This window comes from Lasioglossum baleicum, chromosome 11 (assembly GCF_051020765.1).
Source record: "Lasioglossum baleicum chromosome 11, iyLasBale1, whole genome shotgun sequence".
Taxonomy (NCBI): domain Eukaryota; kingdom Metazoa; phylum Arthropoda; class Insecta; order Hymenoptera; family Halictidae; genus Lasioglossum; species Lasioglossum baleicum.
Genome location: NC_134939.1, coordinates 3,844,656 through 3,862,482, shown reverse-complemented (window position 1 = coordinate 3,862,482; position 17,827 = coordinate 3,844,656). Strand labels below are relative to the sequence as shown.

Genomic DNA, 17,827 nt, shown 5'->3' with positions numbered 1-17,827 from the left:
TATACGATTATATCTTGGCAATATAGGAGTCTACATTTTCGACATCCGCTACACGAATTTACTTATGGCGACATCCGCGGTAGAACGGCGAAGTTAGTATCAAAACATATAGTGGAAACTAGTGCCACGTAGATGGCTTATTTCTGAAGTCTGTTCGCACTTATCTCAGTCGATAAATTTACGAAATTATAATTATTTTTAAAGATAAAAAGCGCGAACAATTGTCTTTTTATAGATAGCTTGCAGTGTGACCAAGATAGTGCGCTTTTAAAAATATTTAATCTATGTTTGCCATTTGGGAATGTCACTACAGACTTTTCTGCAATTTACAAAAACCTACATAACAAAATAAATAAAATATGAACAAAATTTAGAAATTTAGAAATTTCATTTCATCAGAAAAGTCATTTTCATAATTTCTAAATTCTAAATGATTTTTTTGCTACGAACGCGTGAAATTCGATTTTATTTTCAATCGAACACTTGACAATCGATCACCAGAAAAATGTCAGCCATCAAATGTGATTAATTCGGCAACTCAGTCAAAATTCCAAGTGCAATAGCCATCTCCGATGAAAATCATCGTTTCAAGAGCACCATCAATATCGTAATTGAACAGAAGTCATTTTTCCAAAAACCGCGAGTACACCAAGAATTTTCGAGGCTATGTGGTTCTCAAATTCATGGAGCATACATTTGGTAAAACATGAACAGCTTCGTTGACAGTCCATTTCTATTTTTCGTGGATAACGTGCCACCTATTTTCGCTGAGAATCCCGGCGAGGATCAGAGGAAGATCATTGAAATCTCTGACGCGTGTTGCGATGCCATAACACCGACTATGCCTACACAAAATAAAAGCCAGTATTCTCCTACGAGAACCACCACTGTCAAAAATAGCAGATCGAGGTACGAAGATAAATCAGCGCACAAATTTTACAGAGAAAAATGGCGGCAGAACGAAGAACTTCCGAAAAACCTGGGGAAAACATTCTCCACCCATAAACAAGTTGAAAATGCTCCTCGCCCGAACATTGACGAGGTAAATTAATAAGCACAAATTTTCCAAGCGAGGTACAGTCTTTCTGTCAATGAGGAATATTTCTAATTGCTTCCATAATGAAAGAATAAGCAACCTAAATATCTCCTTTATTTTTTATGACTAGACGACGGATTTAATGCATTTATTATACAAACGAGTAGATGTAATTTAAAACAGTAAAAGGATTGCAAGAATTTATGAATGTTCATGTGTTATATTCATCTTGTTAAAGTTGTTAAGAAAAGAATGACAATTTCATTTGGCTCATGTTTCTTACAATTGATGCAAACAATTTCTATTTTGCATAAAGATGTTATTAATGTAATATAAATGGTATCACAAGGGGAACGCTTTGCAAATGTTATTATCTTCTCAAGGTCGCTTTTTTCCGGAGTTTTCAAGGTCGTCAACATTTTTTTTTCGTTGTAAATGTATCAAAACACATTTGCGTGCATTAGATAATGAAACTGCCATTATGTAACACCTTCTTGCGGTTTTTCTATCGATCTTATAGCATCGTGGGAAAAGGCCGACCACCCACAACGAAGTGAGCGACAACCCAACGCCCAAGAAGACTTCAAACACGAAAGACATGAAAATGAGTCCAAGAATGCAGTCAGAAAGACCCAGATTGAATCGCTGGAACAAAGGAAACGTCCAAGAAATTCCTCAGGAACTTCCAGACGATCACGCAGCATCAAATTCTGAGAGAAGACCGATGAGTTGTCCAACGCGAAAGAGACCAATGACACCTCAGTCACCTCCTCCGAAAGTCGAACCCAAAATCGATGCGAAAATCGTTCCGAAAGTTGAAGAAAAATTCACCTTCGATAAGAGAAACACTATGGTGACCCTGGAACCAGATTACCCAGAAGTGTTCGACCATAACATCTCCAAAGATCGTTGGCAGAATCTGAGAACACGGACAACCACAAACCTGAAAAAACCAATCGATGAACCCCCGCAGAAAGTTCAAAGATCATCAAGATATCAAAAGAGCACAAAAATCCCTGCAGCAAAGGCAAACAATACTGAGCAAACCATCGAAGATCTTCAGGCTCCTAGAATCCGATCTAGAACGCGATCTCCGCCGAAAGATCGGAAAAAGAGGACTCAATCCTTCCCGAAATCCTCTCCCAATGATCTCGAACAAATGGAGAATCAGCAGAATCCTGAAACCATGAAAGATCCGAATTCTCCGGTGTGTAATTACGATTCTGATCAATCTGGGAGTGTGATGTACACTCGATCTATCGATAAAATCCGATCGATAAAATCCGGAAATTTGTGGATCGTGCAGTGGATAAGGACAGTATATGCGATATATCGGAGGTGTCTACGTCCACGGATGCAGCTGTGGTGCCGAAATCCTCGAAGGACACTGGGAAGAGCGAGAAGATCATCGGTTTCTGGGAGTTCGTCCCTCTGGAAGATGAAAACGATCCACGATGCAAGATCGCTGGGAATAGGAAGACTAGGTGCTTGCTGGATCATAGGATGTTTCGAGACACCGATTACCATCCTCTGAGAAGACATCTTGTCAACGACGACGATCCTTCTACGTCTAAACCAAGGGTCCAAGAGAGTGTCAAGACAAGCTTGGACCCTGATCGAAATTTCATCTCGGAGAACTTGAAGTACACCGATCATTGTTCATTACTAAATCCTGGAGATCTAGAAACGATCAAGGGGGATACTGTCTTGCCCTGCGATACTTATAGACGCGAAGAGTCTGCTAGATCGGTGGAGGTTCTCCACAGAACGAGTCTAAACTCGCAAACAGAGGTCAATACAGGACATAACAGAGAGAAACTGCACTCAAATGACGACACAGTTGCAAAGCACTATGGCAGTAGTCACGATCAGAGCTGGGGAGAGCCTAAGCATCAACGTAAGCCTGCTCACGCGCTAAGCTTTGGGTGGCCAGGCAGGAATCGATACCTGAAAAGAGAGAATGAAGCGAAACATGGAGAGGAGAGTGGGAAAAAGAAGAAGTTACAGAATGAAGAGAAGACAAGTGGATTGAAGTTCATCGAAAAGACTGCTGCGTGTTTGAAGAGAAAGCTGGAAGGCTCCCAGAAGGAAGATAGTGATCTGGAGAAGTCTTCGAGGATGAATGTCGAAAAGAAGATTCGATCCGAAGTGTCCACGAATTCGAAATTGCCGATTAGGATTGGGAAACGTCTGAAATCGAAGAATCCCATTGCCTGGAAGTTTAGTGACAGCCTGAAAAGCGGATTGCCCGACAAGGAACAGAATAAAGGTCCTGAATACGTCAGTACAGTCAGATCTAGGACTAAACCTAAGATAAAACCCAGCGTAGAGGTTCATAGGATTGTTATAGACTCTGATGATACTCCTGCTTGTCCTGTATCTGTGGACAATGTTAGAACAGGTGGCAGAACTGAAGATCAGTCTATCAATGGAAGGAGTGAGAAGTTAGGGGAACATTTGAAGTATGTGGAACAAGATTCGCGGAGGAAGGAGTTTGCAAATCGGTTTTATGCGAGAAACAGTCAAGGATATGGTATGCTGGAGAGAATGGATACTAATGTCACGAGGAACATTGGGATGAAGGAGAAATGTTTCTTCCATGTGCATGACGAGGAGAATAGGATTTGTGACCAGTATTGCAAGGGGATGCGTTCCGAGAAGGTGTGCCATTGAAGTGGAAATTGAAGAAAGTAATTCTTGACGTTAGTAAACTTTTCATTAAATATGATCTCTTATCTAAAAAAGCAAGCCGTAATAAAATAGGACACAATTAAAAATATTTCTAGTACATTGCTGTTCTCTTTTTTGTCCAACTTTCTGATACAAATGTGAATTATTCAAAGTACATATATTAAATAGTACGTATTTGTCACAGCGGTAAAACTTGAATGGGAGCAGCGCACAGCATTTATTGAATTAGAGATTTAGCTCCTCGATCACGTTGATAGTTTTCCCCGAAGGGTTCGCTCAGTTTCGCACTCAAACTTTTCCGACGATGGTCCGCCGAAAGAGGAGGTTCCGATGCGAAATCTCGAGGGTTCTCAAAGGCGAAAATGGCAAAGGACTCACAAATGGCAATCACAGGGCTAAGTGCTAACCCAATCAGGCAACCAGCCCTCTCTGTTCCTCTGTCTTCCGTTCAAAGAGGGGCTGCGATTCGACCTGCTCGTCACGATTGTTTTCACACACGGGGCTATAATAAAAATCCTCAATCTATGATTTAAAAATAGTGGATCTTGAAAATACTATGCGTTGAACCTTCGAATCTAGCATAACGTGTGCATTATCTAAATAAAAACGATTTGAATAAGATTCCTTAATAAATCTTCAGTCACGAAACAATACAGACTAGCCAATTTTAATAAATCGGTAGGTCCAGTGTTAACTTCGGACAATTTTTATTTTGCAAAAGATTCGTCTAGCCATTACTCATTGGCACAACGTCTAGAACAAATCGTTCGCAGTCCGATCGGAATTTTATCCTGGCAGAACAAGCCCAGAAGAGAAGGAAGAGACGGTCTCGATCGTCATTATAGTACCGCGGCTATAATCCCGCGATAGTGACGGGGCTTAAAGCTCGCCGCAGGCCATAAGTCATTCAGTCGGCGAACCGAGGAGAGAAAAATAGAAAGAGTGAAAAAGAGAGAAAGAGAGAGAGGGTGAGACAGATAGATCTCGAAACTCGGTGAATCCGAGAGACCGGTCTCTCTCACGGATATCCAGAGAGAGGGAGAGAGAAGTGTCCCCAAAAATCATGAAACCCACGCGGCCACCCGACCCGGGTTAATATATTTCACCTAGTGGGATATATCCTCCGGAGGTGCTGGCTTTTATATACCGTGTACGGTATTTATGTGTCGCCGCCTTGCCTAAGCGTTTGATATATGAACTATGAAAGGACGAGAGAACGGAATCGAAGATATCCGAGGCCGAGGGAACTGAAGAAAGACAGAGACGTTCGCGTTTCGCTTCTTCGGCGAGTGAAAAGTGGCGAAAACAGACCAAAACGATCTGTGCGAGATCCTAGATCGAGCGACGCGCTGGAATAGTGTCCAGTGTCCGGCAACAGTTTCATAATTATGGACACAAATGCTTTTTCACTAATCTTTCTTGGAAAACCTCTCTTCGGACAAAACAGATTGAAATTCATCACTGACGAATCATCGACGAAAACAGGGAAACGAATTAGAAGCAGGGCGGAGAAAGGAAAATTAGAGGAAAATCCAGCATGCTCTGCGAGGCAGCGAAATGAACTTAACAGGAGAAACAGAATCGAGAGGGCACGGTTTCCGCCTAACAGCGTTTGATCTCGGTTTGTCCCCCGGGGGACGCTAACAATGCCTTATGCCAGTTCTGGTAGCGTACGAGAAGTTCGCGGCTGTTCCCGTTCTCTGCCCAAGGAGTTTCCAGGATAATCCGATCACTAGCCTGCTCCCTGCCGACTTGGAGCCTCATTGTCGCGTTTAGTATGGCGTGCGCCGGCATTTGTCGGTATTATGGTTGCAAACGATACAAACGATCCGATTCCGAGGGAGTCGTCAATTTTCCGGATTCGCGGGAATCTCATTCGATCCGCTGCCTTGGGCGATGTTTGTCGTTTCCTTTCGCTAACATCGTTGTTAACAACCATTGGTTACAACTCACTGTACATGCTTATTTGATATTATAGAATGCGCTACAGCCTTCAATTTTTATACAGAAACTGTCAGATAAAATAAATAGACTGCGGATTTTATGCATTTACGTGAAAAATAAGTGCAATTTAGCTTAACCCCTTTGCACTATGTTTTATTTTACGGTTTCAGTGATTAGAACTGTTTTTATAGTTCGTAATTTCCTAAAGAAGGAGAAAATTGATATCTATTGCATGCCTACATGGTTCTCCAATACATTAACAAAACCAAAATAAAATTTCATCTCGGTTTAAAGGAAATTAATAACGTACATATGTATATTTATTAGACTCTATTCTGAATCTTCATCGCGAGCCTGGCACGATATTGTAGGGAAAGGGGTTAAGGGGTTACGCCAACCTGAGATTTAAAAGAATCGATTTTTTTTTATTTTCCTTTAATGTAGAGTCCAGGGAATAATTTAAGCCATGGTAGATGCAACAGCTCCCAAAAATAGCGAAGTTACAGTGCTTAGAAGTTCGTGCGGCAGTCGCCGCTTCCGAGCAGGTGGGTCGCGTTTCCAAATCGCACTTTTCCTTCTTTTGCGTTTTTCTCGAAACTACATTTTTACAACTGGTGTAACAAATACCTCGGAAACTATACGTCCGATTTACTTCACACACACAAATTCGATACACATCATTCTCATAACATTATCTGTCGTGATACGATATCCCAATTGTTTATAACAATCGTTTAAAGTTTGATTTTTTTGGTAGAAATTGAATGTTCATTTTCACTTTCCTCGCATTTGTACAAAAATGGTTTTTTCTTGAAATTCCTATGCTTCGCAATTGATATTTTATCAAAGAACAATCAAATCATGAGTTTTTTAGTTTCTGATAATCGTGGGCATCACAATCGTACTGCAGGACAACGGATGACTCGGCCATTTTTTAATATTTCTTTATGAAATTTACACAATGTATCCTTTAATGTATGCCCTAAGCATATGCAGGTTGTCTCAGCTGAAAGAGGCCACCTAAATATCTCCTTTATTTTTAATGGCACAAAAAAGAAATATTTTGGGCATAATTTAAGTGGTATCGAAGGAGGATTATCATAGAAGAACAATTCTTTTTTGTCCAGTTAATTTTTATAGTTTTTTCAAAATCATCGTTATTTTTTATCGTGAAAACTTATTTTTTTTATTCCATCTTGTTAATGACTTAAGCATATTTAAATGTATTTTTTCAGCCGCTATAAGATCCATCTTATTCCAATAAAAAAGACTAAGTTTGCCGATAAAAAAATAAGGATGACCTTGAAAAAACTATGAAAAAATAACCGGACAAAAAAAATTGTTCTTCTATGATGTTCCTCCTTCGATACTATTTAAATGATGCCATAAATATTTTTTGTGTCATTAAAAATAAAGGAGATATTTTGGTGGCTTTCTTCAGCTGAGGGGGACACCCTCTATAATAATAACATAATTGTCACATTCATAGTTTCGTAGAAAAAGATTCGTAAACTTTGATGTAATTTCGGCCGCCTCAGGGTGGCGTAGGCCCTTAAATGAATGTGAAACAAATATAGATAAGAATTGTTCATACCAGGGACGAGTTGAACAATTCTTCCAGGTAGCAGGTGCAAGTAGGATTGTTTAAGGAACCGCGAAGCGTTATCAAGTGCGCCAGGTATATCTGCGAGATAACAAGTTCTCGAATTCCGTGAGGGCCCGAAGCAGCAATTAAAACCGTTTGTCGTTCGATCTTCGGAGATAAATTCATAAGTGCAAGTTGTGTGCAGTTGGCCTGTTGGTTTAGCGACTGCATTTGCCGGTAGTCAGGATAGAAGCGTAGGAAGAAGAGGATCGAAAGCTGGCGAGGAACGGCCGCTCGAATGATTTACATATCTGTACCGCTCGGCGCACTCTCTTAAGAATCACTATAAATATGCCGAGAGTGGTTTAATATGCGGTAGCCCTTTAATTTATAACAACTTATTAAATAAGGGCCCGCGGCCATTTACGCGCTCGCAGTGTAACCGCGCTGCTGGGCCCGGCGTCCATCGATCGCAATAAATATCCCTTTGGAAATCCTGGATCTCGATGTGCCCCCGATCCCCGTGCGAGCTTCTTGAAAAAAAATTGTACAGCTTTATTTATAACGGGACCCGATGAGGACACAGATTAAATTAGATCACACATTGCGCGCGGTGCAACGGTCTGCTTCGGGATTCAATGTTTCACAATCGATAAAATAATTATTTATTCTGACCTAGACAGCTTTCATAATTATGGGCACGATAAATTTGTATCGTCGCTTTCTTTCTTACAATTTTTGTGGAGCTTAATAGTTGTTATTTGGAGGATTAAATGTCCGTGTTGAATGTAAAGATCGCTGCCACGGTGGTTGGCAAAGAAAATAAATAAACGACGAAATCCGATGTGCCCGCGCGTGTCCGCTTCGCGGAGCGGAATGCTCCTATTAAAAGACGCAGCCACACGCCTAGATAAAAGATCCTGGGGGACGTTTAATAGTTTCCTATAGCCGCAGGCAGTGCACGATTGTGCAAATTGTGCATCGGTCCGTCGTAGGACAACGGTATAAAGGACGTTCTCACGTTCGGACGTGGAAAACGTCACTTTTGACGCGTGTGCCGTTTTATTAACCCTCCGGTGACCGATAGGGTCGCTGGATCCCTATAATCTGACTTTGCCTCGCTTTAGAACGCGCCATCGTATGAAACCATTCACAGCGCCACTCTATTTTTATTATAAAGCCATCCATTCGTCGCGTTTTCGTGACGAGAAAGCAATTTAAAATTGTACAAAGATTAAAACCTTAACTTCGATATAATTTACCAAAACGTCCCCCATTATACGAATAAATATAATGCACCCGAGATGCTTCTTGGTTTCCAAACGAACAAATCAAAAGTGGGACAAAGGGGTGAAAAGGCAGTGTCGAGTTGTACGTGGAAGCAATTCAACGGAGGTCCCTGAAAAATGTACATTGTGCGTATAAAGTGCATCGTCGAGGTTCGAGGAATTACGCGTGGATTAATTTTCCGTATGTCGATGCCGAAACGCCTCGGGGTGCAACCCTTTTGACGCTTAATTGGCTGGCGCGTACGTACTCTATGTGTGTACAGTTTCTCGCTCGTTTCGTGCGTGATCTACACGCCTGGCGCCTTGTGTACATAGTGTGCAAACACATGAGTCGTGCGCCGCAACAAGAAGAAGATGGTGTTGCCTGGCAACTGAAAGTTTGCGACAACAACTTCTCAGGACAGCTGTAACACTATTTACGCCATAGCGCAATTTATTATCTTCATTTTAGCACGAGATCCCAGAAAATCAATTAGTAAATAAATGTTTTTCACATACAGCTGTTTCGTTTTTCAGGATTTACTCGCATCGGTGCATCGACGTCCAATCTTTGCCTTAATTCCTTTGATAAACAGAAAATCAATTAGCAAATACATTTTTTTCACACACAGCTGCTTCGTTTTTCGTGATTTACTTGCATCGATGTCCAATCTTTTCCTTAATTCGTTTGATAAACAGAAAATCAGTTAGTAAATAAATGTTTTTCACACACAGCTGCTTCGTTTTTCGTGATTTAGTCGCATCGACGTCCAATCTTTGCCTTAATTCGTTTGATAAACGGAAAATCAATTAGTAAATAAATGTCTTTCATACACAGCTGCTTCGTTTTTCACGATTTACTCGCATCGATGTCCAATCTTTGCCTTAATTCGTTTGATAAACAGAAAATCAATTAGTAAATACATTTTTTCACACACAGCTGCTTCGTTTTTCATGATTTACTCGCACCGATGCATTGACGTCCAATCTTTTCCTTAATTCGTTTGATAAACGTCACTCTGAGCGTAAATTAACACGATTCTTGCACATTGTGCCGCGTGCACGTGCATCCTATATGTACCTTACCCACCTTGCACACGTCCGATGTCTCGGGGTAGGTCGCATCTAACCTACTGCACGTGTCACTGCAGAATGTGGGGTGTGGATTTATGTGTACGCACACACCCACACCGTCGAGGAGCGGCATAATAGTATCACCCTCTTAGTTAACATCTTTGTGTGCTTTGTACGAGGCTCCTCGTACCACCGAAGAACTCCCTTTGCTATGTCCATGCGCAATCTAATAGATCGGCAACAACAAAATCGAATGAACGCTCCTTTTATTCCGGATGCTTCAAGCTTACCATCGCTTCGAACCTTTTACACTACCTTTTTACTTTGGGGAGCCATAAACAATTTTTATCTGAATTTTTCTACGTTGACTAAATCGAATAAATCCTCCTTCTGTCGATGGCTGTCTGAATAAAAATTAAATACATATAGTAGACGGCGGATTTTATGCATTTATGACAAAACTGAGTAGGCGTGATTTATAACAGTGAAAACATTAGAAGAATTTAAAAATGCTGTTGTATGGAAAAAGAAAATAAATTTCTATTTTACCCTAGTTTGTGTTGCAATTTGAGTACAAAATTTTTATTTTGCAAGAAGATCCGCTGTCTAATAATATGAACAGTACACAATAAGAATTAAAAAATGTTGGGTGCAATTTTGAAAAGGGATTTTATTTTATTCGAAGGATTTTATTCGCTTTTAACCCTTTGCACTCGAATGGCGACCCTGAGGCGCCACTAAAAATTGCTGTACCATTATTCTAATCTAGAATCTAATCAGTTACTAAACACTTGGGTATTATACCAATTTCGTATCCACAAAATTTAAAAAAATCGTAGGGAATGGAAATGTTCTAGGTCGGAAGAAACGTTTAATTTTCCAGTTTTAATTGCTCCAATTGGAGCGGGTTAAAGATTGCTCCAATTGGGCCAATTGCAAAGGGTTAAAGATGTACGAATACTTTTTGTCCACTCTTTGTAGGTCTGTGAACGGAACCTGCGGATTTTGAAGGAATTCGATGAAGAGATTCAAGGATCAGGGACGCCCCGGGACACACGGAGGTCGCCTTTAATGTCAGACACATCTAACCCCCTTTACACGTGTCAACCCCGGGGTTCTGAGGGCGTGAACTCACGTCCACGCACGCCCACGCACGGAGGGAAGATAACTGTTCCGGGGTCACTCGACACGACGAGGTTCTCGCACAATCTTCCCCTACCCCCGTGTCGACGCGATGGTACGATGTGTAACAACCCTTACCGACACGACTGGCTCCCTCTGTTGGGGTTGCACAATCGCAGCCTGATTGATAATTTATACGGTGCGTGCAGGTTATTTGATTATCTGCTCCTCCCCAGCTGGTCCGCTCTCTTCTTCTGCTCTCGTCTCCTTTCTTCCATTGCGACACCGTGCGTCGATTCTCCTGTCTTTTGTCCTCCCAGTATCGCCCACTGTTTTCCTGTTTCCCGAAACTACTGCCAAAAACGAGCCCGACAAAATCTCGCTTCCGGCGACGCTCGTCCCCGAACGTTTATTTATGAATTTTTATCAGTTTAGTGTAGCTAAAATATGTATATTCAGTGAATGTTTAGATAACATCATGTAGGGGAGGTTTAGCCAAAATGTATTTAGCGGATGTCTAGCTAAAATCATTTAGGTGATGTTTAGCTAAAATGTTTGTAGTGAATGTTTAGGTGATACGTTCTTAGCGAATGTTTAGCTAAAATCATTTAGGCAATGTTTAGACAAAATATTCTTAGCGAGTGTTTAGACAAAATGTTTTTAGTGAATGTTTACTTAAAACGTTCTTGGCGAATGTTCAGCTAAAATCATTTTGGGGATGTTTAGCCGAAATGTATTTAGTGGATGTCTAGCTAAAATCATTTTGGGGATGTTTAGCCGAAATGTATTTAGTAGAGGTCTAGCTAAAATCATTTAGGTGATGTTTCGCTGAAATGTTTTTAGTGAATGTTTACTTAAAACGTTCTTAACGACTGTTTAGCTAAAATCATTTAGGGGATGTTTAGCTAAAATGTTTTTAATGAATGTTTAGAGCTAAAATGTTTTTAATGAATGTTTACCTAAAATCATGTAGGGGAGGTGCAGCCAAAATGTATTCAGTGGATGTCTAGCTAAAATCATTTAGGGGATGTTTAGCTAAAACATTCTTAGCGAGTGTTTAGCTAAAATGTTTTTAGTCAATGTTTAGTTAAATCGTTCTTAGCGAATGTTTAGCTAATATCATTTAGGGGATGTTTAGCTAAAACATTCTTAGCGAGTGTTTAGCTAAAATGTTTTTAGCGAGTGTTTAGCTAAAATGTTTTTAGCGAGTGTTTAGCTAAAATGTTTTTAGTCAATGTTTAGTTAAATCGTTCTTAGCGAATGTTTAGCTAAAATCATTTAGGGGATGTTTAGCTAAAATGTTTCTAATGAATGTTTAGCTAAAATCATGTAGGGGATATTTAGCCAAAATGTATTTAGCGGATGTTTAAGGGCCGAGTCTATAGAAATACTTTGTCTTTTCCTCGCGTTAATTGATTTGGAGATAGGTTTCACATTTTTCTTGAAAATAGTTGAAGCGAAACGGTTTCTACAGTCGGTGCAGGGATGGCAGATTGGAAAAAGTGCGTCGAGGCTCCTACATATGGAGCAGGCGTGCGTACGAGGGTGCTGTTCTATGGGTTACCTCGAAAGAAGATTCCGAATGATACCAATTATGTCATCACCGTACCATACAGTCCCCCGGTTACGTTCCCTGTCGTGCCACGGATTTCAACCGCATGTCAACCCCTGCCTGTGTCTTCACCCTCGTATTCTTTCACGAGTAATACGCCACAGCCTCTGCGGGGATCCGCACAATCTCAGGATCAGAAGGAAAATATGTGATTGTCCTCGTTTATGGTCTGCGGAAAGCGAGACATAAACAGGAGACCAGATAACGGCACAGACTCATCGTAACATCCAAACATAATCCATTTAATCACCGCATACCTCCCAGTTCATTCAAAAATATTGTTGTACACTTTCTAATATCTTTTGAAGACATTTTTCAAGTGAAATCTTTAGGCGCACCGCGTACACAATTGCTGCGCAGTGAATCAGTTCGATCCGTCACGCTCCGAGGTGAAACGCTATTTTTAATTTTTCCACTACTGCCTACAACACTCCGCTAATTTTGATTTGACGACAAAACCGATCAGAGATTTTATCTCTCTCCTTAATGATCGCCTCGTGATTTCCTATATTCCTTTAAGGACATCCTCCGCCATTTTCCAAGAAACTCAACACCGAACAGGCTCATGAAGGCGTCAGGCTTAAATGACCAATCTTCGGAGGACCGCAGCAACAATCACGATTTCGTAATCAACTATGCAAACGATCCGAAGCCCAATAAAAATCGTGGTATTCATAATGGCGTCAGCGGTGGTTTTTGCTCGTAAACGTTTCTCGTGAAATACGCGCTAATAACGGGTCGAAAACGTTCCCGGGTAAATATACCTGACCCCGGTACTTGCATGCAACTGTGTGCGTTCAGATGTAGCTGGCTTGTTTCGCACAGTTGCCTGTCCACGAACCAGTCTCTTGGCATTATAGACAGTGGCACTTTCCAGTACATTACGACCGTTAATGATAATTACGGTGTTCGAGAAAGAACCACAATAAACGTTTCGATCGCCTCTACTTGGAAATCGGACGCGGCTTCTTCAAATGATCCAGATCTCCGGCGTTTAACGCTCGTTCATGTGTCCCATATTATTCATAACATTTTGGAGTATTCGCTACAGTTGTTCAAAAATAGACACTGCGTTTAAAACGTTTTTAAAAGATCATTATTGCATCCAAAGTCCACGATAAGGCTGAACTTCACTCAGGGGACCACACATTTTCAACTTTTCTGAATGTAATATTTAGACCAGGGTTGTGCAGAATTACAATTGCATTACTCCAGGAATTATAATTACAGAGTAATTGAATTACATCGTAATTCAGTCATATTGTAATTCAGATCTTCACTCAATTAAATTACAATGTAATCCGTAATTGCAATTGGAGTACAATTAAAGGGGTGGATGGATGAAGATGTCAAGTTTGTTTTCTGTAAAAGAGTTTCTAACAAAATATGTTGGCCTTTTTTGATGAATGAAGATAATTATTATCTTTTTTTTGTATTAGAGATTAACCATAACAATATATATGTATATTTGTAATTGATTTGTGTTATTATCTTCATTCACCAAAAAAGGACAACATACCTCGCTAAAATCTCTTTTACAGAAAACAAACAATTTGTTACTTGACACCTTTATCCATCCACCCCTTCACTTATAAAATAGCGTTACGTGCTTTGAAGGTGGACGAGGAATAGAAACTACGCTGCATAGACAGCAAACAAGTATATGAAAGAAAAATATAAAAATATATCGCACTCCTTCAAAGTTCTGGTCTATAATTTGGAGAGCTGTGTTTTAATTATATGTATTGTATCTCAATTACACATCTGATTAAAATACTTAGTAATTGAATTAACTGAAAGGTTTGAATTATGTAATTCAGTTACGACGTAATTGAATTGCTATGTATATGTATAATTGAAATACAACGTAATTCAATTGTGTAATTGAATTACAATGTCATTGAATTAGCACAACTCTGATTTAGACTGCGGATGTTTATACAATTTTCAATTTTTGTAGACGAATTTTAGGAAAGTGGAATAAAATAGAATCTTATTTTCCGTGGTGGTAGCCATTTTAGATCTGAAACAAATTAAAATCGTACTAAATTTTGTCATATTTTGTATCCCAGCATTTATTGAAAAATTTCAAAAGTCAAAATTGCATAAAGATAGAACTCCTCGCACTAAAATATAAAGTTTTATCATTTTTTCGTCGAATTTTCTATAATATTACATTCGGAAAAGCTGAAAATCTTCGGTCCTCTAAGTGAAATTTTAGCCCACAATAATATAAAATAAAATTCTGCTCGTCGACTATCCTCGTTTAAAAAATCAATTCCACGCTAAATTAATTCCTGAATGTCCCGAACGAACTATAAAAATAAATGGACAGGTGATTAGGCATTCCCGCGGCACAACGACTCCCGAAGAGAATGGACGTTTATCGAGACCGTATATCGGCAGATTACAATAAAAAAAAAAGCAGCGGAGATAATGCGAATAGGAGCGAGGCTCTTGCATAGATTTCAGGGAAGATACTTACGAGCAAGTGGACCGCGTAAATAGAGTTTGTTACCGAGATAAGAACGTTCGTTTGCGAGCCGATCGCTATTGTATCTGCCCGTACACCGATTACTCGAGCGTAGGGCACTTGTCGCCGATAATTTTGGCCCTCGATGTCGAACCGAAAAATGTCATCGATTTGGTCCGACAAAGGGGACGAGCCGGCACCACGAGTGTCCCACGAGTGCGTACTTCCCGAGCAAATTGTAACACCCCGATTTGAAAATCAGCGGGACGCTAATTGCGGCGACTTGAAATCCACGGTAACAGATTATTGGTTGCCTTGGACGTCGCCTGTGGGAATGTTTACACCGTATCGCGGGGAAACGTGCAATTTTCATTACCATTTCTACAATCTCTGTCCTTGAATCGAGATTACGCGAGGCAAAATAAGGAGTCGGTCTTTCTGGAATTTTTTGCGATACAGAAAAATGACTTTCGATGGATTAATTGAATTTCACGGAACGAATAAAGCACGTTGTCGGCACTTCTCGGAGGACTGGCAAGTATAATGAACGATGGCGAGCCGTAGATCCCGAATGATCCCTAAAAATCAGACTTTTATAGACAAACGATCTACGAAGGTTTATTAGGCGAGGCCATTACGAGCGCGACGACGGATCCCGACGCCCGTGACATTTTGAATTTTAATGTGGCAATTAAAATATGTTAAGCAGCTACTTAATGTGCTCGTAATACAAGCATCGTTCTATCTGTGTGTACCTGTTACCCGCGTGTGTGCGTGCACGGTCCGAACTTGGACAGCAGTATTTCATATTTAACGCGAAACCGTAACTCGCCGCGGTTGCCGCTTCTTGTTGCCGTTGTTCCTTCTTTTTCCGATTCATAATTTATTACTGGCCGCCATTGTCGGGCCACCGAATGCGGCACGAATACCTCCTCGTATGCGAGAGTGCATCGATATAACAGGCCGCGCGCATATAAATATCGGGACGCGAGCGCTAAAATTCCCTGAGTTCTCGACCTTGTCCCGGGAAATTTATTTATTGGAGCGATGTCCCAGTTTCAAATTGTTTTAGAATTTAGTTGGGGCCTTGTGTGAGATGTTCGTGAGTGAAAGAACATTTTTCTTTCACCTGACACCCGAGAAATCGTAAAATGGGACTTCCAAAATGGGACCACCGAACCATTAAACAGACCTTATTAATATTGTAATTCCCTTTTAATACGCGTAAATCTAGGATCAGGACAAGGCCACCGTGAAGGCTGTTTTATGGGGTCTCAGTTTTTATTGTAGAGAAACCTTCTTTAAACATCTCTTCCTGAAACTATCCCATAAACAATGGGCTCCATAAACTTTTAACACTAAACCTACCGAGACTTAAACTGGTACATATTCCTTTATACAAATGACAAGATTGATTTTATCTAGACTTTGTGCGGCTCCTATTATAATATTGGGTATGGGAATAAATTTGACTTTTGAATGGGAAAAAAAACTTTTGACAAATGTCGTTATACTTAACACATTACCGACCGGTGATTATTGCATAATTTTGAAAAATCTGAACTAACAAGTCACTCTCAATAACGTTATTTAATAGTTTCATTTGAGATTTTAATGTAAAAGAAAATTTCTATACTTTCTTTTGGAACAGCACAATTATTGAAAGTCCTATTAATAGGCTTCCGGTAGGTAAAGTGTTAAGTACCGATCGCGTATTTCATGAAACGTAGTAGGGTAAAGTGCCCAAATATGGTGTAGTCGCCTATTATGGCACTACCTTATATCTTGTAAAGGAGAAGTCGCACTCTAGTGAGAAAATCCTCATACAATAGTTTACCACGTTTACTCAACATTGTACAGTGCATTTTATAGATTTTAGTATCGATTCTCCGCTAGGGCTGTAACTTTTCCGAAGCTTCGAAGACTTTGAAGGATTCGAAGGAACGAAGGGAACTTCGAAGTTTCGAAGTTCCGAAGCTTCGAAGTCTTCCAAGTGCTCGAAATTTCAAAGTCTTCGAAACGTATGAAGTTGTAACTTATGAGTTCCATACCATGTCACGATTTTTGATAAATAAAAATATTAAGTTTCAGTCACCGGTGACTGACACTGGACTTTCCGTTTTGATTTTTCGTAATTAAATTAAATTTAAAAGAGTGCATTCTATTAATAAATTTCGGGATCATATCACGAATGTACTTTGCAAACAAAATTTTAATGAGTTTTATTAAATTCGGTGAAATCGGATATCGCGGACTAAATGAAAAGAAAGGCAAGACAGGCTTGGCGCTTGACAAAACTCACGTATTCAGTAGGACTGTAACTTTCCTTCGAAGGTCGAAGATTTCGAAGCTTCGAAACTTCGGAACTTCAAAGTTTCTGAAATCGAAGCTTCGAAGCTTCGAAATCTTCGACCTTCGAAGGAAAGTTACAGCCCTATTCTCCGCCAGTTGAGTCTCCACGTGTTGAATATTTTTGTGGTTAGATTTTCGATAGTATCTTTTTCGAGGAAGGCAAGTGATTTTGACATGTTTGAACATATCTGTAGTTTCAGTTTATGTATATTAATGTTTGCCAACTGTTGGTTTATGCTGAAATTAATTTTCTCTTTGTCAGTAGCTAGTATTATCAGTCCACGTGGAGTTCCCAATATGGCACTAGCGAGGGTTCCTTAATATGGGTATAGCTATTGACATTCTTGGTGTGGGTGCCGAATATTGCACTAGGTATCATATTGGGGACTCAAGCTGTACCATATTAAGAACCCCTTTCGATAGCACCTGCAAATGACACACCACAAAAAAAAATATATTTTTCCCAAGCTGTATTAATTTTTGAACAAACTTGACCCCAGAATCTTACAGGAAGGAAATGCACCTACAAGTGGTAGTTTTTTGGTCGAAAAAGAGCATTCTAAAATAATCAAAAAATGACGTCAACAAAAAGTGTTTGGGCACTTTACCCTACATATTTTTGAAAGGTGTGTGTCTAAGCTTCGAAACGCTGTTAGTGGCAATTGTTTGG

General features: G+C 40.0%; 1 protein-coding gene across 1 annotated transcript; it reads left to right on the top strand.

Moving 5' to 3' along the window:
• The first annotated feature begins 209 nt into the window (after window positions 1-209).
• LOC143213337 (uncharacterized) lies at window positions 210-7,803 on the top strand. Its single transcript, XM_076433087.1, has 3 exons — window positions 210-1,042; window positions 1,557-2,280; window positions 2,313-7,803. Exons 1-3 carry the CDS (start codon window positions 707-709, stop codon window positions 3,707-3,709), a joined length of 2,457 nt encoding a protein of 818 aa, XP_076289202.1. The 5' UTR covers window positions 210-706; the 3' UTR covers window positions 3,710-7,803.
• The last annotated feature ends 10,024 nt before the right edge of the window (window positions 7,804-17,827 follow it).